Genomic DNA, 24499 nt, shown 5'->3' with positions numbered 1-24499 from the left:
GTTACAAATACATCTATCTCTGGCTGAGATTCAAAGTCAGAACTTAACACGGTGTGTATGCACTGAGCTGTGTACCTGCCAGAACAGAGAAGACACAGACTTGGAGAAAGTAAAGATATAGAGTGTGTTAAAAGTTCTATAATTACATTTGACCTGAACTTTGTCTTCCTAAAAGAAGAAATTACATTTATTTTAGTTGGAGTGCTTGAAAAAAATTAGGAAGATTAAGCTTATCAAGAATGTGCTGCACTAAAGAAAACATAGTCATGATCTGAACTGCCTCACTGCTTTTGTACAGCAGTACCTTGAGCAGAGTCCCTGGGATGGGCACTGTAAAGATGCTATGAAGTTTACAGTAAACTTGCAAGAATACAGCTATAGTAATGATACTAAACTCAAGACAGATTAGCCACGCTTCACTAAGTGTTCTCAACACTCACTGTGTCAAGGTCCTCTTAACATCTTGAAAATTAAATGGAAAATGTTAGTGCAAAATACAGCTTTTTCTAGTGCTTGTAGTCATAAGGAGTACTTTCAAGATCTGTTATTTTACACCTGTTCAGAAATGGACTGCTAAAATAATAAAATCAATTTAATTTCTAGTATCATTGATATGAATGTAGAACTTGAGTTCTTTCCTGGTGCTGTTCATGTCTATTAATGCAGAGCAATATAAATTTTAAAATGGTATGACATCTTCTACATAACAGAGAATACATCTAGGCATACTTATTCTTGCTCTATAGGGGAGCTATACTTTGGTAACTAACACTGGGGGTTAAAAATCTTACCCCCAATAAAATAAAACAAAATAAAAATCAAGAGAGAACTGAAACACAGCCATACCAGTTAATAACTAGGTCTCAGTCAAAAATGTCATAATACCTGGCCTTTAAACCAAAAGAGTTTAATCGAATCAACAGGCTGTGCTCAAGTTACTCAAGTTCAGTGGAATTAACTTCTTTATAGAGTGTAAAGATATCAGAAAGGAGGAATTGTTCCCAGGGCCCCGAAATGCATGTAAATCCAATATCCAAACATCTACATGATGCTATCTATAAGAAAAACTTGTAACATTAAAAAAAAATCTCATGCATTCTGGACATGCCAACGATTCCACATCCACCTCTTGCTTAATAAATTTAAGCAAATGATGGAAAAAGAATGATATTCTTATAATTTGTTAATTTTACAATAGACAAAATTAACTCCTTATTTTTCTGCTCTACAGGGACACTCAAATAATAGAATTGCATGTGTTTCTTTTGTATTATTTGTGTCAGGGTTTCTTATGGCTTTACTGTTTTTCATGTTGCACTAGTTCTTTAGATCCTGCCTTTTCAAAAGTTCAGGTGTCAGACCAACTTGTTTCCACATGGTGATGCTCATCTTTTAAAATTTATTCATAAACATCCCATGTGATGACCTGGTCTAAGTTCCTGTATAACACAAGAAAAATCTTATGAGCAAGCTCACAGGCACGTATTTTGTAAGCAACCAAGTTGATAGAACCCTACCAAAGGGTTAGGCTATGTAAAGGCATGTGTGTAGGATAAAAATCTGGGGGAAAAAAAAAATCATTAAAAATAACCATCTAAATCACTTTAACACCACAGCCTTCCTCCCCCACTCATCACAGGTAATCAGTACTTTGGAAACATATTAGTATCTTGTGAAGGGTAAAGAAAGCTTTCACAATGTAACATTAAGTTCTTATTACTTACTGTACAATGATTTAAAGCACAAATCTTAAGTGTTATGCCCTAGGCAATACACCTTCACCCTATTTCTTCCCCCTCTCTACGAAGTTCAGAAAGTCCAGCGCAAGCTGGTTTTCACTGATAGCACACTAGTCACCCCTAAAGCATTTCAAAGAGAGTGGGTTTTGCCTGTGAACTCTCACAGCTGTTTGACAGCAGGCCAGCTGCCACTTTGAACTGACATTAGTGCATCATTCTAAGATGCAGTTTTGTAAACATTCAAGATAACAGTTTCCTAGTTATAAGTCCTTTTGAATGCTAGAGCAGCACATTATCAGCTTTGCCTCCCTTTCCCCACACTTGTGTGAGTTGTGTGAAAAGGAAATGTGTTTTATTTTTCTTACCTTGGCTTCCCAGATTGACTTCCAACAAGTATTTTTAAGTTAGTGTATTATAATAAGGAGTTAAACTACAAGCACTAACAGCTAATGCAACAACATCAGCAGTGCTGCCTTACAGGATTGTAAAAATATAGTCTTAGGTTTGAATGGTGGTGCCTTCTTTCCCCTCTTAGATAAGGGTTGGGATTTGTTTCTGTTCTTTAAATTGTATTGGAATTCCCTTCTGGAACAGTCTGGGGAGCAAATATTTCTTTCACTTATGTGCCATCCTGCATTGGTTTAGAAACCAATCCTGCCCCTTTCTCTCTTCTCAGTGAATGCAGCGTGACTGATGTAGTTTCAGAATGTTTATTTTTCTCTGCATAGCCTACATCTGCTGTACGAAACACAGAAATCATATCCTCAGCATCTCAAAGCAGGTAGGAAATCAGAGTAAACCCACAAGTCATTAAATGCTGCAGATGTTACAGCAGTTCTGTAATGACAACAGCAGGAGCATAGCAGGTACACACACACAGACAAAGACAAAACAAAACACCAAACAAAAACCAAACAAGCAAACAAAAACCTCCAAACCAAAACAACAACAAAAAAACAAACCCAAACAAACCCCCCCAAAAATCAGTTGCAACTCCCTGTCCACAAAATTTACATCTGGAATCAAAGAGATGTTTTTGTTATTATAGAGCAAGCAGATACGTGCATTCACTGGCTGGTGATGATCCACAGGGTATTAAAAAAAAAAATTAACACCTCAACAAACAAAGTATCATCATCCATCCATAATTCAGCTATTTACTTCTCCTAGTATCAGAGGTAAAGAAAATGAACTCGGCAGGCACCTGACCCTTAAAAAGCTCAAGTATAGAAACTAGAGGAAAGCAGTCCCTGGGAACACTGAAGTGAGTGAACCTGACTGCATCCCCAGCTCACACAACTAATACAGCCCTGCAAATTAATCTGAAATGCATTCTATTTGTAATTTCACATGACTGTGCCAGATCAGCTAGGGACAAGAATCAACCCACTGAACTGCACAGGTCAGGTGAACTTCAAATAAATGGCTCAGTCCCACAAGACTTAGGTCAACTCACCTCAGATTATTGAGCTAGTAAAACATTTGTGGAGCAGGCACCTAAGCACTAAATTTCTATTGAGCTCAATGTTTTCTTTCTTTATGCTGATGATGACCTCTAATACTTATTTTTACTACCACTAGAAATTGCTGCATGCTATGACCATATATCATGTGTCTTATTTTATTTTGCTTCATTATGCTAATCTACTAGAGAACTTTTTTTTTTTTTTTTTGCTTCAAGGATGGAGAATTCACCCATCCTTGTTGAAAACTGGAACACTGCTTCTGGGGTGAAACAAAGCTTAACCTACAACAGCAGCACCAGAGCACCCAAGCTGCAAGCAGCACTGAAGAGTTGATTTTGACAAATTAGCAAGAAATATAGGAGAGGCACTATATAAATGCTGACAATTTGACAAACATATTTTAATGGAACAAAGCTTTCTTGCACAGAAATGTTTGGGAAAAAAAAATCTTTACTAACCACACATGCCTTCAGGCTTAAAATACTATCCTTATGTCAGAATACTCATTAGCACAGCTTACTCTGGAACGTCTCAGCAAGAAGAACTCAAAAGTCTTACCTAATCTGCACTAAAAAGCCAACCTGATGGAATCAAATTATGCCTTATGCATTTCAGCAGCAATATGCCATGATCTGAAAGAGCAGTGTTTCTGTATCTGAAATGCTGTGATGACATAATCAACTTTGAGTACTACAATGGGTTAAATAAAACTGCTCAAGAACATTCAGATGTCTCAATCTGCACTAGCAGAAAAAGCTATTCATGAAGCCCCTTAAACCTCATACTTGTTTTCCAGTGGGCTTCATCCTGTTGCAATTGAAGTTGTGAAAAACAGCATAAAGACAGCTAAGTGCTACTGACTAGGAATCAGATGAAGAGGTGCTCCTGGAGATGCAAATTCCAGGAGAGCAGAACACATATGTTGTCATAGTCTGTTCCCAGGCCTACTTTAAAGTGTCCAGGGCTCCAGAGCACTGAGGGATGTAGACAGCACAACTTAGAATAGATCAAACACTCTAATGAAACAAAGTCCGGATCTTGTTTATTTCATGCATCAGGATCTTTGCTTGCCAAATGAAAACATAAGCCTTGGGAATTGCATATTCTAGGGGGAAAAAAGAAAAAAAAACACAACAAAAAAACAACAAATCGAAAAGCAATTTACAGGCCATAGATGCCTCCTGATGACCTTCAAGATGTTTCAAGTTGATAACATCAGGTGAGCCAAAACATTCTTAAACTATCAGAGAGCCTCATAGCCCTCAGGGGGAAAGAGGAGCCTAATAACCTTTCTGTACAAAAGTCTGGCTGCAGTCCAAAGACCTTCACTAGCAATGAGTCATCACATTAAGTAGGCAATAGCATACTGGTCAAGTTGCAGGGATACTTCACTGGACAGAAGACAACACTATAGAAATTGGTAAGGTTAAATGAGCCTAGAAGGCAAAGATCTGTTCCTTTTTTCATGTTTTTTTTTCAGAAGTATTCATTGACGTGGTACAGTCAAATATGCACTGAAAGTATAGATCAGGAGATTAGTAAGCAGAGATGCCTTGCTTGCAGAAGATTTGAGTTGTCAGCGTCTAATATCTGCATCAGGGAAATTGGGGCATCCATCGACTTGCTCAAATAATAGTTGTTCAACTCAAAACCATTTACATAACACAAGCCTAGAAAGACTGGCAGCTGATTGATACTTCTGTTGATGCTAAATGATGTTGTCACGGTCTGAACAGACCACAAAAGCTATTTTTTCTGTTGGAGAAAAGAAACTCAACAGAATTAGGAAAGGAGGTACAAAGAGCAAGAGGACAATTAGTATCGTTTGTTCTTTCCATTAGATCCCTAACACAACAGTGCAGTGGGAGGTTTGATCAAATACTTTCACCCTCATACTGGGATGGAAAGGGCAAATGCCAATTCATTTAAACTGGAAAAGTCTGAAGACACAGATTTTGAAAATTACATTAATGAGGCTCAAAATGGGAGAGGGGGAAAACAGTCAGACAGATGCCACAAAATATCCAGTAACCCCTGGGTCAATATGTTAACCTGGAAGCACGGAGGCTTAGGTTCAAGCGGCTTCCTGGTGCAGTCATTACAGCACATGTCTACATAGAACATGTTTTGCTCTTCCATAAAAAAATAAATCTTGTTTTCATCTTAATATTAAATGAGCAAACAATCTAAACTTGCATGTTTTCCAAGACTTGATTTGGGCACCTGTGACAGCAAATGAAAGCATTTGGTTCCTTGTATCTTGTGGATACAGAAGAGAAAGATGCTCATGGCAGGACAGATGTGCAAAAACACATGCAATACTACAGGGCACAGTATTAGCTTCACAGGCTGGGCAATAACAGCAATAACAGTGCTAGGGAACTCTTGCTTGATGATTTGATTTTGTGGAAATATTAATAAATAATAAAGAGTGGCTAATTTCCTCTTAAAGACATTGAAGTGATTCAAGACATATGCCACACCTGACAGCAAGTGTCCAAGCACAAGGTGGAAAGTAACAGCGCCATCTAGTGCTGAGCAGCAGACGGAGCAAGCCGAACAGAGAAAAACCGATTAATTCCTAGGCATGGAAGTGCAGGTTTCACACTTCCAAGGAGACTCAGGCTACACTTGTCTTGCACGTAAAAAGAGATTCTGCAGCTGACAAAAGCCAAGCAGATGTACCTATCGCTATATTAGTGTTAAGACTTTACTACCTTGAAGGTCTTCAACCCAATCTGTAAGGTAATAAACCAGTTTCCAGACTCTGTGACTGCCAAGGCAGCATGCAGTTTTATCATTCCTGGCAGCCCTTTGGAAAGACAGTTCAGTGGAAAGTCTGTCTCATGTTCCAAAAGACAGCTATCACTTTGACATGCAAAGATTTGCATGCCCTCAACTGCACTCCAGACCTCTAGAAATGTTAAACACAGATCAGATGGTGCCCTCCACTGCAAAACCAAGACCATCAATCTTCTTCTGTGGGTCAATGAAATGCCATGGATGCTCTGTGATGACCACAAGCTCTCTCACTTGCTAAGTGTGTACACAGTACCTTGCTGAAACAACATTGTTTCATTTTTTCTAGTAGGACTACTTTATTTTGCTGATTATTTCCCCAGTCAATATGCTACGTATCAAATCCCAGAAACTTAAATAAAACTCTCAAAATATCAACATCATCACATATTCAGATATGTACAGCCAGTCATCAGCTGTAGAATTCAGGAGAAAATTTAACTACCAGCAGCAAATTCAGTTTCCTGCTGTTAGTTAGAATTGCAATTTGCACTAAATAATAGAGAATGATTTTTAATGTCTAAATTTCTAGTTTCCCCTCCAGATATTCTAATTGCACACCATCTCAACAGGGCCACAAATACAAGTTAATTGGTGTTGATCCCCAGGGATATAGAAGTGTACCACAGAACAGACTGCCTTGTAGGCATCGCTCAACCTATTAGGATAAGGCAAATAAGCTGCCACTCCAACTGCTCTGTAGGACACTGCCAATAACACTGACTTGCTACAGAACAATCAGTCAAAAACTACCGTCCCTGTAAGAGTTAGGATTCCCACCTTTCAGTTCTTCCTTTCTTGATTTCTTACTTGTTGTGTAGCATACACAAGACAATCAAACAGCTTCTGCATAAACTCTGCACAAAAGTTCCTGGATGAGGTACTTCACTCTGCCCCAGCCTAACTTCTAGCAGAATGCAACCACTAGCCAGCTTGAGAGGGGTTACTATTGAATGCAAGTCCCTTTTGCAAGGGCAAACTGCCTATATTGAGCTCAGTACATGTAATAAATTGAAGAGTATGCCATAGAGCTCTGATGTCTAAAGCTCTGAAAATAGTCTACATGTGAATCAATCACAGGCAGTCATCTTTACACCAAGTCTTCAAAAAGCCTAAGACAACAGTTTTGAAGAGGACTGAGCTCAGAAATAGCTCTCTTTAGTAGTGGTACCTAACTGGAGCACAAAAGGCAACCTGAAGGTGCAGTTTTCTTCAAGATTAGTTGACTCAACCTGAAGTCATAGAATCATAGAATGTTAGGGGTTGGAAGGGACCTCCAGAAATCATCTAGTCCAATTCCCCTGCCAAGGCAGGGCCACTTCGGGCAGGTCACACAGGAATGCGTTCAGGCAGGTTTTGAAGATCTCTAGAGAAGGATGCTCCACAACCTCTCCGTATGGTTTGAAAGCTCTTGGGTTGTTTTTGTTTGTTTCCTTTTTTTCAGTCATAAGAACTGAAGTGACAAAAACATTACTCTATAAATATTTCATAGTAAAATATGCAGCAAAAACACCTTTCCCAGAAAAAAAACAGTAGTAGTCACTGAGGGTACTTATCTACTATGTGAGTGATAGGTTCAGGTTCCTGGCCTAAACCCAGTAGAACAGAATCTTGGGTCTTCTTGGGGTAGGATGTTAGCCAGAGGTACCAGGTAACCCATGGAAAAAACTAGTGTTCATGTTTCTATCTTCCACGAAATTGATTCCACTCTGAAGCAGAATCATCTTTTTTAAAGTCTCCAAGTTTCCTACAAATAAAAGCTATTCTCCAGTCAGTTGGTAATAACTTCAGCCATATTTAAAGACAATGCTTTTTACCTCCCATTCTGAACCTTTTTACCCCTCCCCTTCCTTGACTCTGAAAGCCTTAGCACATAAGAGAATTATCTCTGATTCTGCAGAGAAACTTGAGCATCTCAATCTCATGTTGCTGCAAAGATGAAAGAAGAAATAACTGGGCAGACTATTAACCATAGGGCATTAGAAACAATTTCCTAAGTGCTCCTAAGGTCTCACCTTTTAATCCACTGATATTCCTTAAGACATTCTCAGAGATCAATCCCTGTGCTGCTTTACACCACTCTTAAAAAACATTGTAACCCCAGCCTAACTTGTGGTTGCTCTGTTGCCCCTAGTGATCAGTTAGCTTCTGTTTCTGTTACCACGTTGGGACTCCCCTCCTGAGCAACATGCAGTAGTAATTTCCATCCAGAAAGGCCAGTGTCTCCGTGGTGACTATGCCAAATAGTTAAAGCTACCTCATAATCTCCTGCCCTAATAATCTCCTAAATCGACGCTTCCTCCTTCTCCCAACACACACACAACTTGTTAACGTGCACTGGAACAAAGCAACTTGAGCCCACAGCTTACTCTGCTATTCCATTTTAAACTTCACTAGTTGTGAGAGACGAAAGCATCGGTGGGTTAAAGAGGGCCCAGAAATTTACATAGCTTCCCCAGAAAAGAAGATAAAGAACATCTCTGCCAAAGGAGGCATTTCAGGAAGCGCTGCCACCAGATCTGACACTGGTTTGACTGTAGAACTATTCTGTAGTCTCTCATGTCCCTACTTAACCCATCTCCCAGCTGCACTATACAGCTTAGAAATGAGCTTGATGAAACATGAATAATACACAATGCCCATCATTAGTTCTTGTTACTCAGCAGAAAATCAATACATGCTCTGTTACACCACAGGACATGCTATTACTCTGAGGAAGCAGCTCACAGCCTGCAGCACAGGAAAGGTGAGAAGATTCCAGCAAGAAGGATGCTGAAGGCCTTAGCTATTGATGATTATATGGGGTTTTGGATGTAAATAGTCCAACACTTTCTGAAGCCTGCAGTACATGTCCTTGCTGGAGGATCTCAGCCTCTCCTCTTTGCCAGATAAATTGGTATAAGGACACTGGGAACATTTCAGGAATGCTGCACTCTGTTCTTGATTTTGTTGAAGCTCTACTGCTTCTGCTTACAAGCACAGTAAAATCTCATATGTCTGTTTACAGCTATAGAATGTACTTGTATTCACAAGATTCCCAATTTAGTTAAGATGAAAAAAAGAAAGAAATCTCATAATCCTTACAGAAACTATATAACCCTAGTTTACAGTGGGAGAAATAATGCAGAATTAAGCAGAGATATGCTAATGGCCACATTCAATAGAGGGGAAGAGGGGAAGTGACAGAAAATAATGATTTGGGTCCTGCAAGATCATTCATACTCCTTTCCTGTCTGGCATCCTTTCAAGAGCTTTTCACTATGTGGGTGTTCTGCAAGCTGGCAACCACACAGAACAGTCATTTCAGAACACATGCAAAAGTGAAAAGGCATTTGAGCCAAAACCAGCACAGAATAAATGTACTGTGAATAGAATGGGGAATTCTTCAGGCCATGTTCTCCAGTGACGTCTGTGCTGAGTCATATTCTGTAATGATTGGAGATATAGATATGTGCTATATAGATTAATAACATCTTTTAGTATTTGCTATCCATGTAACAACTAAGCTTGCTACAAGCATGAATGGATCTAGCTCCACAAGGATAAGGAAAACGTGTCAATTTTTCAGGCAGGATGGTAGTACACGAAGAGTGAATGATTTTTTTCAGGGAAGACAGAGAAGGGCACTGCCACAATCGCATGACAAACACAGATGTCCTGGGATTCGTAACCATGTTGTGAACAGCATCACTTTTTTTCTATGCTTCTGGGTAGCCTCTTCCAAGGAGCCACATGGCATCACTCTACCAACTCCAAAGAAGCAACAGCCACCTATTCAGGACAATTCTTTCGCAGCATAAAGTAATATAACATGACGTGTTGGGCAAGAAGCATGGAATTACTATTTTCCCACCTGGAAAAACACAAATCTGCAGGAAAATCAACCAAGTCAGTTTATGGTTCAGTTAATCATTTTGAATCAGGCCAGAACACATAGGATCATTCATAATCACAACCCAAATGCTTTCACATCCCTCTCTTCCATGGCAGATCATCTATTCTATTAAATCTTTTGCCCAAAAGTGAAACATTTTGAAATTATTTTTAATTCCATCCCCACTGAATTGGAGTAGACTACTATATATGAAAGAAATTGCATGCAGATACTGGATGCCCCTTTTCCAACACAAGCTCTGTGTTGGCTCTGTGTCACTTTCTCCCAAAAAAACAACCAAACAAAAAACCCCAAAATAAAACAAACCCAGAAAATCACATAGGCTTGGCAGACCACACAACAGTCTAGGCAAGGAACTTCCTCCAAAGAGGGGGAAAAAAAAATTTAAAAAAAAAAAAAAAAAAAAATCAAGGAACGTGATACATCTCAGCTACTATTTTCTCAAGGTAACACAGCAGCAGTTACATCCACAGCAAAGAATAACAAGTAGTCTGTCAGGATAATCTGACTAATGTATCAGAATGCTTAGAAGTGAAGTGAGCAGTACAGTTCAGTTGTCATCAATGACAACTAATGAGAACGAGACAGTGTTTTGTTAAAAAGTACAAGGAAATGCTGACCTACCTGGGGCAATTTCAAAGAGATGTTTCCCTGGTTCATCTGGATTAGGTGGCAGCTCATTCACCTGATTGCCTTGCAGTAGTATCAGACCCTGTAAGGGACATAAACACTATGAAAGGGGAAAGGCCACAAAGAGGATGATGAAAAGAAGATAAGCATAACACAAATTTAAGCTCCACCCTTCCCATGAGTCCATCTCCTTTCCACTTTTCTGATCAAAAAATATTGAGCTGGTCATGCACCTGCCTCACGTGCTTTCTCTAACACAGGAGACTTGTCAAACAATCTTTCCTCAGGAATAAAAATGCTTTGAGTATGGATAATTCTCCATAGTTTCCATAACTAATTATTCCTTGCAAAAGTTTATTCTCACACTACATCTACCCTTCCTTCACCCTTCAATTTCCGGTTGCAGTCTGCAGCAATGAGGTGCCTAAAGTTCTATTTGTAAATCTTTATGTCTGCAAGTGAAGATAGTAGCCTGTTTTCCAGAGATTCTCAGGACACAGAAATTTCCAGGGAGATACTGGAGAAGAACAGTTGATTCTGGCTTGCAAGGCAACAGGACTACTTTTTAATCCAAGAGATTATAGTTTCACTAGCAAGAAATCTGAGCCCCTTTACTTCTTAAATTCAGATGCTGCCAGAATTCAGAGTAATTTTCACCTTGAGTCCAAACATAATTAATACCATGTATTCTACTGAGAATCTGCATAGCTGGTGGTATAGTATCTTCAAAGATAAGAAAATCATCTTCATCTATGGAAAAAGATAGAAAACCACAGGAAGCTCTTGTCTAGTAACAGGTATAGAGCAAGAATGAAAACTATTTGGACCTCAATGTTTCACCACTTTTTGTTTTTAATTTTTAATATTTTGAAGTGTTTTCAGCTAACATTCTTTAGGACATACACACAATTAGACAGATATAAGGCATTAAGTACTGTGACACTCAAAAGTCAAGCCATGAAGGGGGCAATCAGCAGTTCCTACTCCTCCACTGAACAGCCTTGGAATGGAAGTTAGTTATAAACTATTTTATTATTATGAGGAAAAAAAAGAGAAAAAAATGAAGTTTTTGCAGTTGTTTTCACACATATCTCTAGTAAACATGCAGTTACGTTCTCTCCAATGAATCCAGTAGCAGCCAAATTCAAGATGCATTGGAGCATCATGGTGTTGATAATCAGAACAAATCCCAGTTACACATTCTCAGCTTCCAGATCAATATTACCAATAGATTTAGTGACAGATAATCCAGGATTTCAGATGATAAAAGACAACCCACCCTATGACCTTGGAGAAGTCAGTTGTGTTATTTTTCATTACATCTGTCATGGCAGAACTTCCCTGGGTTTGCCCCTTGGAGAACCACTGTAATAAAACAAGGAGCCACCTTACATAAATTTTAAATTAAGTTGTAGCCTTTTCTTTGAACACAAAACATTTAAAAACTACTATGAATAAATAATCAGAACAGTAATGCTTGAGATGGAAAATACTTCAGGTAGGAAATAAGCTCTGAGTGACAGAAGTTCACATGTTAGCATTCCAAAAACCAATACAACAAATCAAAATCCTCTTCATTAGCAGCTAATAAATTCCAATTTGAAGGTTCATATGCAAGAGCTGTTTTGCTCCTTCAGTGTGCAAAGTGAACCCCAAATTGGGCAGAGAAAATAGATCACCACTATGTGGATTTTACTGACAAAAAAAGATTAGAAAACCTATAGACAGCCTGAGAGGACAGACATGTGCAGGCTCACACAAACCCCTTAGAGGTAAGGAAGAAACGTCAGAATGTCCCACTGTTACTAGGTATTACCTAACAGCTAGTTATCTCCCAGTACCAACCTCAACTAATATTCTCCTAGTATCCATCATAACAAATAAAAACATTCACTAAGTTTGTGTGCTATGAATCCTCTTCACATTACACATGCAGCTATCCTGCTCTTCTCACTTCCCCTTTTGGGTACCCCATTGTAAAGTCTGTTAGGTGGAGATCACATTGTTGCTGTCTCTGTTCACTGACAGAGTTGGCTACAAATCCTCTAGGTAATGCTGCAGAACAGTGCCAGGGCTCAGTTCCTGTCCCCTGCCTATAGAAAATGTAAGGCTGAAGAACACAGTTTAGGAGGGTTCTTGGTAAAGTTCACACCAAATGTCTTTTTTAAGAATAATTGCAAATTTTAAAATTAAGGAGAAACAGGTCAACAAAGGATAAACTTTCAGTATCCTTCTCTCCCAGTCCTGTTCTACAATTTTACTTTGAGGTTCACTGAAATCAGAAGGCACACTTGAAGGCACTCCAAAGATGCCAGAAAAACACTGGAAAGGCAATACAACAAAATTGCACATACATCACAAATTATTGCAAACTTGTACAGAGAAGTATCATATACAACATCTTCTTTAGAGTCCAGTGGCCAGATCACATTCTAGAAAATTCTCCTGTTTTCCAGAGTGTAAAGTTCAAACTCATAGTGGAGGCACTAAAGCCTTTTATCATTATCATATACCGAGTCAACACTGAAAGAAAGTTTAATGAATAAGCTGCAGAGTGGTTTGTGCTCCTCTGGAAACTGGGAAGAGCTACAGGCTACTTCCTGCCCTGGGAATAGAAATAACCCAAAGCTACTTTAAAAACACACACATATATTGACAGAGTTAGTGGGAGCATCAAAAGCTCTTAGGGGGTTAGTTCTCTCCTCCCCCTTTCCCCATGAGTGCACTTAAGAAAATACTCCAAAAAAAAAGCAATGGCTGCAAGTTCACCCTCTAACCTTTGGCACAGAAAGTTAGTCTGATGGAGTGGACTGTGCAACTGTGTCATATGGCAGAAAAAGGGACACACCAATAGTACCTGATCCAGTAAGACCGCACAGTAACTCTTCTTCACACTAGTAAGCCTAAACTGTTCAATTGTCACTAGATTACAGTTCCATCTTTTCAGCATTGTTTTCAAAAGGATAGCTACAATTCCCTCAGGGACCCAGAAGCACAGGTTTTCATAAAAATAGTCAATGCAACAGAACAATATTGTTTAAGGTTTCTCTTTTGAAACATTATGCCTCTCGACTCTTTCAGATAAACAATAAGAATACGACCCTTTTCCAGGATACATATAAATAATCAAGCAGGCAGAAGATCAATGGGAATTTCACTGAAGCTAATGATTTAGGTTTTGTACATAAGCTTCAGGCCATACTTAATATTTAAACCAGAAAGATTTGAAAGAAGCATGAGTATCTTCAGAGCTGAAGGAAATGAGGGCTATCGACTGATGAAAATACCTACATGGTTTGTAACAAAGGTGCCCCAGGGTCACATCTATCTTCCTAAGACACATGGCATGCTTGCACCATTGTCCATTCTGGAGAACCCCAAGCAATAGCTGCCTACAGGTTCCAAAAGTATGCATCACCTGTGGGACGCATATAGCCCTAGCTGAAGGCAGATGCAAATCCTAGTTTGTGGCTGTTACAAGAGTAGTCAGGACATGGTCCTGTGGCATCCCACACAAAATGGCTCACCCTAGTGATAAATGCATGACAAGAAAGGACAGGGTTTAAGGAAGCCCTTTCCAAGGTGACTGTTTGAGGCAGTTCCTTCCTCTTTGTGTTCACTGACACAGGAAGTGCACAGCTCTCCCCTTGCATTGTATGGGAAGTTAAGATGCTTGTCTTAAAAATGCAAAATCCAGCTGTTGCTTGCAGAACCCTTAGTGCAACTGGTTCTATCATCAAGTTCAAGTCTCTTTAGTCTTTACACAATAGGCTATCTATAATAACTAAGTGTGAGGTATGCAACCAACATCCTCATGCATCTACCATGTGTCAGGTTCACAAGGGAAAATTCCTTTCTATTCTCACTCTACAATGAAACTTATATGTAACAATTAAGCACACAGCTGCATCAAGCAGCTCAATAATGGACTATAGTGAGTGTGTGGATGGTGATGATATTACACAGGTTCTCTGTCACTGTAGTGCCTGTACTGACTCATCAGGAGGCAACACTACAGGGACATTGGCTTATTCAATTACATTGCCTCTGTTCAATAACTTTGGTTAGATGCCTGGCAGTCAAAACAATGACTACATCAAATATGAAGAATAAGGTGCTACAACAGCTTAGGAACTCCTTTAGCTCAAATGCTACTAGCATATTTTACAAGTGTATTGAAGAATTTCTTATTGAAGTTCTTCATCTCAGCTATAAGCTTTGTACCATCCTGTAGCCTAACACACCCCCCAAAAAAGCTGTAGATACAGAAGGGTCAGAGAAGCAGAAAATTAACCCAATGTTAGTGTTGAGTGCAGACTGACAATTGCAGCATTCTCAGCTTTGCATTTACCCTGAGTGCAGGAGTGCTATCCTGTTGTTATAACTTGTTTTAGACAACCACATTTAATTGTAAGAAATTGGTGCTAGACCACCAACACGCTCACAGGAGGGATGTGAAGCAGCAAGAATTAGTAAAAAAAAATTCCATTAATTAACGCTTGGCTGGAAAGACATACTTACGCAATGCTCACTGTATTAAAATAATTCAAAACATTCACTACCAAAATTTGCAAGTTAAACACGTCAGTCACATGCCCATGGAAGTGCTGCTTAGTGACTATTACCCTTTATCACCAGCAAGTTGCCCTACAGCTAATCAACACACAGTTAATTAGAATCTCTCATGTCTTTTGCGAAGAATAAATATACTTTGGTAAGCTTTCTTGCACACATTTGTTATCCCATGGACAAACTGATACAGCTGATCTAAATTTACCATTTTACATAGTCCTACTGTGGTTCAGTTCATTCAATTATCATTTAGCAGTCGTTATCTAACCCCTAGGTGACAATTCCTATCTTTGCTAACTTCTAAACGTTCTGATCCTATTCCTTTCCTCCATCCTTCTTCTTTCCATAGTCTGCTATGGGATGGCTCTATAGCACTGTCAAGTCCATATCTAACAGCAGGATTTAAACAGTGGTTTCCACTAGGAAAACTGTTCATTCATGCTCTGTAAAGGCCAAAAATTTTGAAAAAGGCAGGCGTGAGACAATCTGGGGCTTTCCCACATTGTAGATGGTCACATTTTTTCCCAGTCTGCTGTCAGACAAACACTCCTTCCAGACGCAGAACACAATGCCTTATATAAATTCTTTCTCAAAAATTTTTGCACAGAAAAGCAGTAATTTAAAGTAGATATAAAACATGCTAAAACATATTAGAGCCCATTCTCAAGCCCTGCATGCTGGTAACAAAATCTATGTACTCTACCCACACAAGCTATCCCTAAGCAGCTGGCTCACTTCTCTGCTTAACGATGGATTATTTGGAAGATAACAAGTCTCAGCTGACTGAGCAAGGTTTTTCACTCCTGCCTGGAACTCTATAGCTCTTCCCATCAAAATGCAGCATCACAAATGACCATATTAAGGCTTGGAGGTCCGTATGTCCTAGCAGCTAAATAAACACCATTTGGCTGTCTCCCAAGCTCTACTACTTGCCTGTCTGTTAAATAAGTCTGCCTGCAATGTCTTCTGCCTTTGACCCTCCTTAAGCATGCATAGTTTGGACTATGCTAGAGAACAACTGAAATACTGTCAAGGCAGACTATGACCCATACAGAAGTCCCAATGAATATGCCCTACAGTTCTCTAGTCATACCTGAGGTTTAGTTTCCTCTTCATCCTTATAATAGGAGAGCTGATCCCCACGCAGCACAAACCACCGCTGCTGCCAGTTTTTCATAATGCTCCTTTGTTTCTTCAGCCAGCCACACTTTAGCACACGTTCTTGAGGGTTTGGAGAAGAAGATCTGGAGGGAGGCCCAATCTGTTCACCCATCACCAAACTCTTTGACCGGGCTGAAAAAGCAATTACAGAGTAAATGAAAAAAAATGGGAGGGAAAAAAAAAAAAAAAACAAAAAACAGAAGAGTAAGAACACAGAGAAAGGCTAAATAACTGTTCCATACTTTCTGCTCAGACACAGACAGACTATTAGAGGAATGCTCCCTAAGCACTTGTTTTTCAGGGTAGGCATTCAAGTTCATGATAATCAGACACAAGAAAAACATCAACCTTTTGGTACTGCTCACTCTAGCAATCTTTTAAGTAACATGCTACCTTCACCAAGGCTCCACTGTCTGCACTACCTTTCTTTGTGGCAAATCATTACCACCTCCAAGCTCCACATGGGAGTAACGGTATTGTTCTCTCTTAAAGGGATCTTTACCCAGTGAAGATGTGTAAGAGGGTAAGGTAGGACAGAAAAGAAGGAAGGAGAAATGATAAGAAAAATATTCTCACTCCACACACTACTACTGAAGCCTGTGAAACCAGTTGTCACAGAAACAAAAATGAACTTAAAACTGAGAAAAATTCAAAAAGGGAATAGTAACATATAGATAACATAGTTATCCAGAATTATTAGTCACTTCACTCTTCAGGGCCTTCTGACACAGAAGCAGAAAAACACAATGGAAATAAAGACAGAATAAGAGGTATTTAAAGCTAGTCTGGAGTGGCAGATAAAGATTACATATTGCAGGCAGGAAGCCAGTCCTCCAGAATGGATTGGTTAGCTGGCCTCACAGGTCTTTTCCACCTCTACTTCCTTATTATAAATGATTAAATAACTCATGCCACTTTCCTTCATTAGTGCTAATACGATCCTTTCCCTTCCCATTTTCTAGATTCAACTAACTTAAAGGGCAATTTATAACTGCCCACTTGAAATAGGACTACGATTTACAGGCCAGTACCAGTAATCTACAATGAATTGCTAAGGTAAATTGTGCTGCTCTCAACAGAACTCTGAAATTAGGTCTCACCTATGACTATCTCCTGCTGTAAAAAAAAATAATTAAAAAATATTTTTTTTTAGTTTTACTTTCAAATTTATAAAAAAATTGAAATGTTATAAGAAATGCTGTTGCACTACCACAGCTTATTTTTAGAATGACACTTTCCTTTTTTGGCTAAAACCCCCTTCTGAATGTAACCATATACAGCATTAGTCCTATATTAGTGAAGTATACCAGCAAATCTCAGATTTGTGTAAGTCATCCAGCTCCCCTTGATTTTTACAGAGCCAAACCAATAGTATTAATTCAAAAACAAAACAAAACCCTTAATACAGAAATCACTTAAAATCAGTCGTTGATGTATTCAGACTTTTTGTCTAAACTTACTCACTGTAGTCTGAACTCTTACAGACCGTCATTTTCTTCCCAGCAAAATATGTAAAGAACCACTTTTCGCCATGAAGCAAAGAACCTTAGGCTTTAACGCCTCACTTTCTAGCAACACAGTGCCCTCTAGCAGATAGTTACAAAAACTACCAGAACAACTTCATCTCCCTCCACTTCCCGTCACTGCCAAGAAATGGAGGGTCCTATTTCATATGCATTTAGTAAGAAAACATTTTCACGTTTAAATCTCTATTGCAGAGTCCCACAAGATTTTAGCTGAAGGAACCACATCTACCTTGTTCCAGGCCACATACATCAAGGACCAAGACGTAATTTTGTTTACAGTGTCCCAGATTCCTTTCTACATTTATTACACAACAACAAAAAATACCTAGAGTACTTACTTTTTCCACATGGAACTATAATGTTTTAGGCAACATTTTGGCAATTAACTAATTCATCTAATACCACCAAAATTTGTATTTGAGTAACACCTTAGTTATCTCCACACTGAAGCACCTCAGCATTCTCCAGATTAAGCATGCAGCTCCCAGCAGATTCAGCTCTCCTGACTGGCATGTAGTTATATATATACACTCTTCTACTTCACTCCTGATCCTAAAAATAAAATAGATTTATTTAACTGGAACTCTGTCACCTTTATTTTAGTATCTGTGTTGAGACAGAGTTAGCAAAAGACATCAAATGCCTAGCTTTGGAATCACCCAATGTATGCTACCTCATATTTTCCCTCAAACATTCTTTGGTGTTATTTATACAATTAAGAGTTATTTACTATAGTGAAGAGTGAAGGCTTTTTCCACCAGTTCCTGGATAAAGTAGGCTTTAATATTTTTGTTTCAAGCAGCCCCATGTCTTAGTCAATTACTATGATTGTTAATTCTTCATGCTGTTTTAGTTTTCTCTCTCTAGTCATGAACACAGCAGTTAATTTCATTAGGGTGATACTTAGTAACCTCATCTGTAAATTATCAACATGGATCAGATAGAAACTTTTAGAAGGAGGAATTATTTATGGCTACTAACAGTATTGATGTTTATATTGCATGCTCCAGAGAACACAGTAATTGCACAGAGGTCAGAAGAAAACTTTCACAAATGCACACAGCCTGCCTTTAAAGCAGCAGAAATCTCACACCACTGAGATCAAAACATCTGCTTTCATAATCTGGTCCAGTACATCAAGCCCCTGATTCTTAATGGTAGGATATATCTTATTGCTCATCTACTCTACAGAATTATGGAATCAGCAGAGCATAACGAAGAAACGAATCAATAAATCGTATTAACAACAGCTCAGCAAGTACTTTACATCCTCTAGTTTTGGTTCTGTAATGTCTTATCAATAACACCACACAGTCTGCCTATGCTCTTCACATGTTCATTACTTGATTATTGATTCAGCCATACACATAAGCTCAAAACAGAAATCAACATAAAAACGATTCAAGGTCTCGTTGGGAAAAAAGTTTATGTTCCATTTGCACAGTGCAGCAGTACTGAAATGCCAACTACAGGGCATACTCACTCAGAAGCAGAGAAACAGGGCAACTACAGCAGAACATGTTTACAATGGATCAGGCAGACCTATATCCTTGCTGCCCCACACATGGCACTAACAGTGAGTCAAGTCTACCTTTTGACATGACAAATAATTAGAAAGCAAGGATTAGAATTCATAGAACTTGAAAATACTCCCATAAATGGAGTGACAATGGCATATGAAAGTTCTCGTATCTAGATGAAGATGGGAGATAAAATACAAGGGAGTAACAATCAATGCCAGTTGTGCATATGCTTGGGCTATATTAAATATGCTCCCCATCCAAAACTCTACACTTGGTTGCCAAGTATTTAATAGTAAATGCAAAGATTGTCCTAAGGAGTGGATGGACCAAATCAGGTGGAGCCACATTGCCATTCCCTACAGAGACCACAATTCCTACACCCATCCCAACTCAGCCCTATCTAAAGCTACTCTTTCTCCATTTCTCTTCCTTGCCCCTTTAATGGAGCACCATGCAATTCTATCAGAGCTCCTCTGCAACTCAGATCCACCCACAGGCAAAACTTTCCCATTTTCTGATCACATATACTTTCTGCCCTAAATATGTATGTAACAACAGACAACCTCTTTCCTATCCATACTAACCCCTTTCCTGAACTCAGTCCTGCTTGGCAACATTGCACAATCTCTTCTGCTTTCCTTCTCCCACTCACAGCCCCGAGCATCACTACAGATTTGAACAATCAATAAATATCTACTTAAATCAGGAATGTGGAAATCAATCAAGTCAACGCAATTCAATATCAACTAAAGTTGTAATCTTCTGAAATTTCATAGGCAGTTAGCTTAAATCAGTATAGTCATTAGAATTGATTCTGGCTGACATGCTCCTACAGCGAAGGCACTTTGCTCTAGTGTTTCTTCAGCCTCATGACACAGTGACACTATGTATTATTTCTGACATAGCCCTTGTCTACCAGCCACAAAGGGAAGTGGTTTCATATACTATAAACAAAATTCTCAGGAAAAAAAAAAATCTGTTATTTCATTTTATTTAAACTTTGCCTCAAAAATGGATGCACTGAAAAGCCAGGAGTCCTATGCTTCAGAAAGAGATACTGAATTTCCTGTCAGCAGATTGCAGGAAATAAAATATTTGAATTAGATTTGTTTTCTGTGTCAGTTGCACATCTGTATTTGTGTTTGGATTTGATTGCTGAGATACCACAGCCAGGGAGCAGAAATGAAACCAAGATACTTCCTCCTTAAAATCTGAGAATTTAGCATCTTGAAACACAATAAGCAAAGAAATTATGGGCAGACTGTTTGAAGCAGTTGGTGATGTGTTTAGGCAACTGGAAGGATTTCAGTTACAATAAACCAGCAAGGGCTTTTCATTTTCTCAAGTAGTACTCAGTACAGAAACAGAAGGGTGCTACACAGCCACCTGCCTGCTCACATGTTGTGACCTGGAGGACATCTAGCACATTCAGAAACACTACTGTAAGAACACATTGTACTGCTTCAATAAAGCTGCACTTGTCTATTCAGAACACTTCAACAGACCAAGATGATGCCTCCTTTTCTTGAGCTAGTTTTTTAATTCAGACAAAAATATGAAAGGATACGTTGCACTGGAAGACCACTTCCATGGCCACCCATCAGATATGACTGAAAAAAAGGGAAAATAAATGTGTCTGGAAACCCTGGGGGTTTTTTTACCTAAGGGAAGACATACAGGCACTACACTGGAAGCAGTTTTCTAATCTTACTGTCTCACTGAGGGAAAAGCACCATAGGTGCACTGCAGCAAAACAACTCAAGATAGTTATAGGCCCTCCAGTCACTCATGTTTATAGTAAATACTAATGTTTGTGCCATGCCAAGCACATGGTCTATATTATTCAGACACTGCAGTGACAGCCAGCATCACTGCTACCTTGCACCAATGCTATGAGCAACAAAGATGTTTGCCTGCCAGACTCCATAGGATGTTACTTCCAATAATTACTCAAGACTGAAAAAAAAAAAAAAATAGTGCAGAAAACTTTGTCAAGGCCTTTTGCCAGCAACTGGCTGTAAGACTAAAGTGGTATCATGGCCACTTTCACCAACAAACATTCCTACCTCTCAGGGCACAGTTCAGTGTGCCTTTTTCAACATTCGTTTTACCTATTTCCAAAGTGCAAACAAAGCCTGCTTCCTTCTCTGTACAACAGGTGCGTAATTTGAAATCAGAAATCCAGAAATTCTTATTCCTACATGAATTAATACTCTGAACCTAAGTACCCAACTTAGAATATCTGCCTATAATTATTTTAACAAGGTATCACTGGTTAATAAGGTAAGGGTGGCTCCTCCTAAACTGGAGGTGTGTGCTGGAGAATTAATTAACCCTGCACCTAGAGTTATTCCAAACCAAATCCTTTTCCCATTATAGAATTTTTTGTCACCATTGAATAAACATATCTTCCTTGTCACTCATCTCCTTATAGTACAGATTGTTCTTTAAGCTTCAATACCAGTTTAGTGAAATAAATTATTCTTAACACCTGCATTAAGAGGAAGGCCATTACAAGTCACATTTTTCAATCGCAGCAAAGACGCAGTATCTCCTCTCTTTAATTCTTCATAAAAAACAATTTACTTACCTGTGTGGCACAAGGGACGTACAGAAAAGCTCTGTGGAAGGAGCACATGTTAGAAGGATTGTCAGTAGCAGCTTCCCTCACCTATGCTAGTTTTAAATACCATAAAACCACAAAAAGCAGAGTCTAGGCACAGATCCTTTCCTCTTGTACCTCATCAGATAGCTCAGCTCATAGTACATCAGGAGCTTTCCCCTTCCTGCTAGTGTGCAGCTGCCTTTATCACTGCACTTCAAACTACCTCAGCTCACAAAGCAGGGAGATGGAAAAATGAATCAAGCTCTTTATGCTGTTGTGCTTGCCAATCAGCTACCGTAAACAGAAAGGGAAACCATCAAGGAAAAAAGTAATTCTGATAGTAACCTTGCAATAAAAAGAATTACACTAAAAGTAGTGTGTGAGTATCCTCTCAGCAGAGAGTTACTAGCATTTGTAGTGCTTCCACTATGCTCTTCACCACTATGCTAGTTTCATCTTGTACTCACCCAGTGAGTGTTTTACAAGTTATTAGACAGCCTTTGAGTTTTTAATTTTTTAACATTCCAATCCCTCCCTAAAAGTTCTCTCCGTAACACTTCAACTGCCCTTTAAGCTGAGTTACTGCTTTTTGTCAATGCCCCTTTCCCAGGAGGTGAGGCTATGGCTCATTATTTCAAATTAAGATTACCTGTGCTTAATTAGATGATGCCTGCCTGTGAACTTTTCAGGGCTTTTCTTAAGGAGAGTGATTTTCTGCCTGAATCTTCAGGCAGGAAGAGAACACTTCTGTTGCCAAGAGCTGCACTTACTTCAGCATGTATCACGAATTCTGTGTAGAAAGAGAGGGACATCCCTACAGAGATGAGAGGATTGTACTTATGAACAGCACAGGGTCTTCTTCATAGACACAAAGCAAAAAGCAAGAATAGGAATCTGAATCTGTGTCTGGAGGAATGGCATAAACATCACTTTCTTGACCCTTTCTGTGTTTGTACATGGCCACTGAACCAGGACAGCAGAGACAAAGTAATTACACCACACAGCTGATAATGCAGCTCATTGCTGCACAATCCTGCACCAGAGCAGTACAGATCCAGGAGACTGATCCAGTACCAAGAGGCAAAAGTAATTTCTTGCTTCATTCACGTCCCTAAGGCTGGACATGGTAACAGGGGACATCCAGCTCTCCCATCTGAGCCTATTTCTTCATGCTGCCTTCAGGGCAGTTAATCCAGTAGTGCAACCAGCTCTAGCCCCAGTACCTCCTTCCATTCATTCCCTTAATATTTGCCCCTATACCATTGTCTTAGGATTTTAAGCTCAACTCAGAAGCTTTACATACATTCCTCCAAAGCAAAATGATGAAACCTAGACCCACTTTGCAGGCAGGGCCACAGCTGCTGCACCTCCTCTTCTCCATTGCCTTACAGCCTCCTTCCTCTACCACCTCACAAACTATGACCCATAAACCAAACCATCAATGTTGCTCCCAGCAATGTTGGTGGGCTTTCCGGGGCTGAAGGAAGGGTTTGGAGGAGTTCATGCTCCAGGGCTGTTTACTTTGGTTCCAGGACTGTTATTCTTTGCCTGGTAAACTGGAGGTGCCAAGGTGCTGGCCTCCCACATGCTCTGCAATACCTGTGTGGATCATCAAGTCCCTTAAACCAGAGATGCAGCATGGGGTTGTGAAGACTTTGGTGTTCCTCTTTGCAGATCTAAGAGGCTGCAGATGCTATGCTGTGGTTTGGTGAGGGGGCTAAATATGTGGGAAAGTTCCCCTTTTCTGCCTTTCACTGGCCAGTGAAAGGAGGAGTCTTCACACAGCATGAGTTTGAAGAAACTGCATCCTGAGGAACTGCCTGCACTGAGCAGTCTCTGAGGTCCAGGACTTGCTCCAGTACAGTGCTGGCCTCTGCAGGAGTGGAGGGGAAAGAGGAATGATCCTGAACTATCATGTGAGGGGCATCAGGATTGCCTTCTCTGTATGGATGACTTGGAGAATGGTCAGAAGCTAGAGGGTTGATGCCTTGGTAAACAAAAAAGTCTGAGTGCACTTAGGATTGTTTGTCTACCTCTGGGTTGCTATGAGGTGTGTTTATATCATTGTTCCTAGTCTCATCTCTTTGCTACATCCTCTTTCACACTCTGAGATGTGTGAAACACACACTGTTTCTTTTTCTTTCTTTTTTTTTTCACTGAAATCTCCTTTAACCACTGGCTTTTGTTCCCTTGCTGGTCCTTGTCTCAGCTCTGCTAGATAGTCCAGACGACAGTCCAGTTGCCTCTGCCTGATACTGGGGTTGTAGGTTGGCCTCCTAGATGAGGTCCAGCTCCTGGAACCTGAAGAGTGCAGGTGATACTGAAGAAATATTAATTGGCCAAACACAACTCTGAACAAGCAGCATCTTCTAACAGTGTCAGAGGTCGCCTTCACTGGTCTAAAAATGCCTAATTCATGTTTCCTTAGATGCCATTCATCATCATCACCATCAAAGCTTATTCCTGAGCCTGGCAAACTCAGGATAGATGAGAACTCCTGAAAGCCAGAACTGGTTGATAGCCTTCTGCTGTGATTAAGACTGTCTTGAGGAAGTGATTAATAATGTCATTTCTTTTACACAA

General features: G+C 39.5%; 1 protein-coding gene across 1 annotated transcript in view; it reads right to left on the bottom strand.

The window, feature by feature from the left end:
- Positions 1–23556, bottom strand: part of ARHGAP22 (Rho GTPase activating protein 22) — a 121849-nt gene extending 98293 nt beyond the window's left edge. The window contains exons 1-4 of the mRNA XM_054382690.1: positions 23516–23556; positions 22987–23069; positions 16195–16397; positions 10524–10611 (exon numbers count right to left, since the gene is read on the bottom strand). Coding sequence (XP_054238665.1) covers positions 10524–10611; positions 16195–16397; positions 22987–23069; positions 23516–23556 — 415 coding nt within the window. The remainder of the gene's footprint in view (positions 1–10523; positions 10612–16194; positions 16398–22986; positions 23070–23515) is intronic.
- Positions 23557–24499: the final 943 nt, after the last annotated feature.

This window comes from Indicator indicator, chromosome 7 (genome assembly GCF_027791375.1).
Source record: "Indicator indicator isolate 239-I01 chromosome 7, UM_Iind_1.1, whole genome shotgun sequence".
NCBI classification, from domain to species: Eukaryota; Metazoa; Chordata; class Aves; order Piciformes; family Indicatoridae; genus Indicator; species Indicator indicator.
The sequence above is the reverse complement of the archived record's forward strand: the minus strand, read 5'-3'. Positions and strand labels throughout refer to the sequence as shown.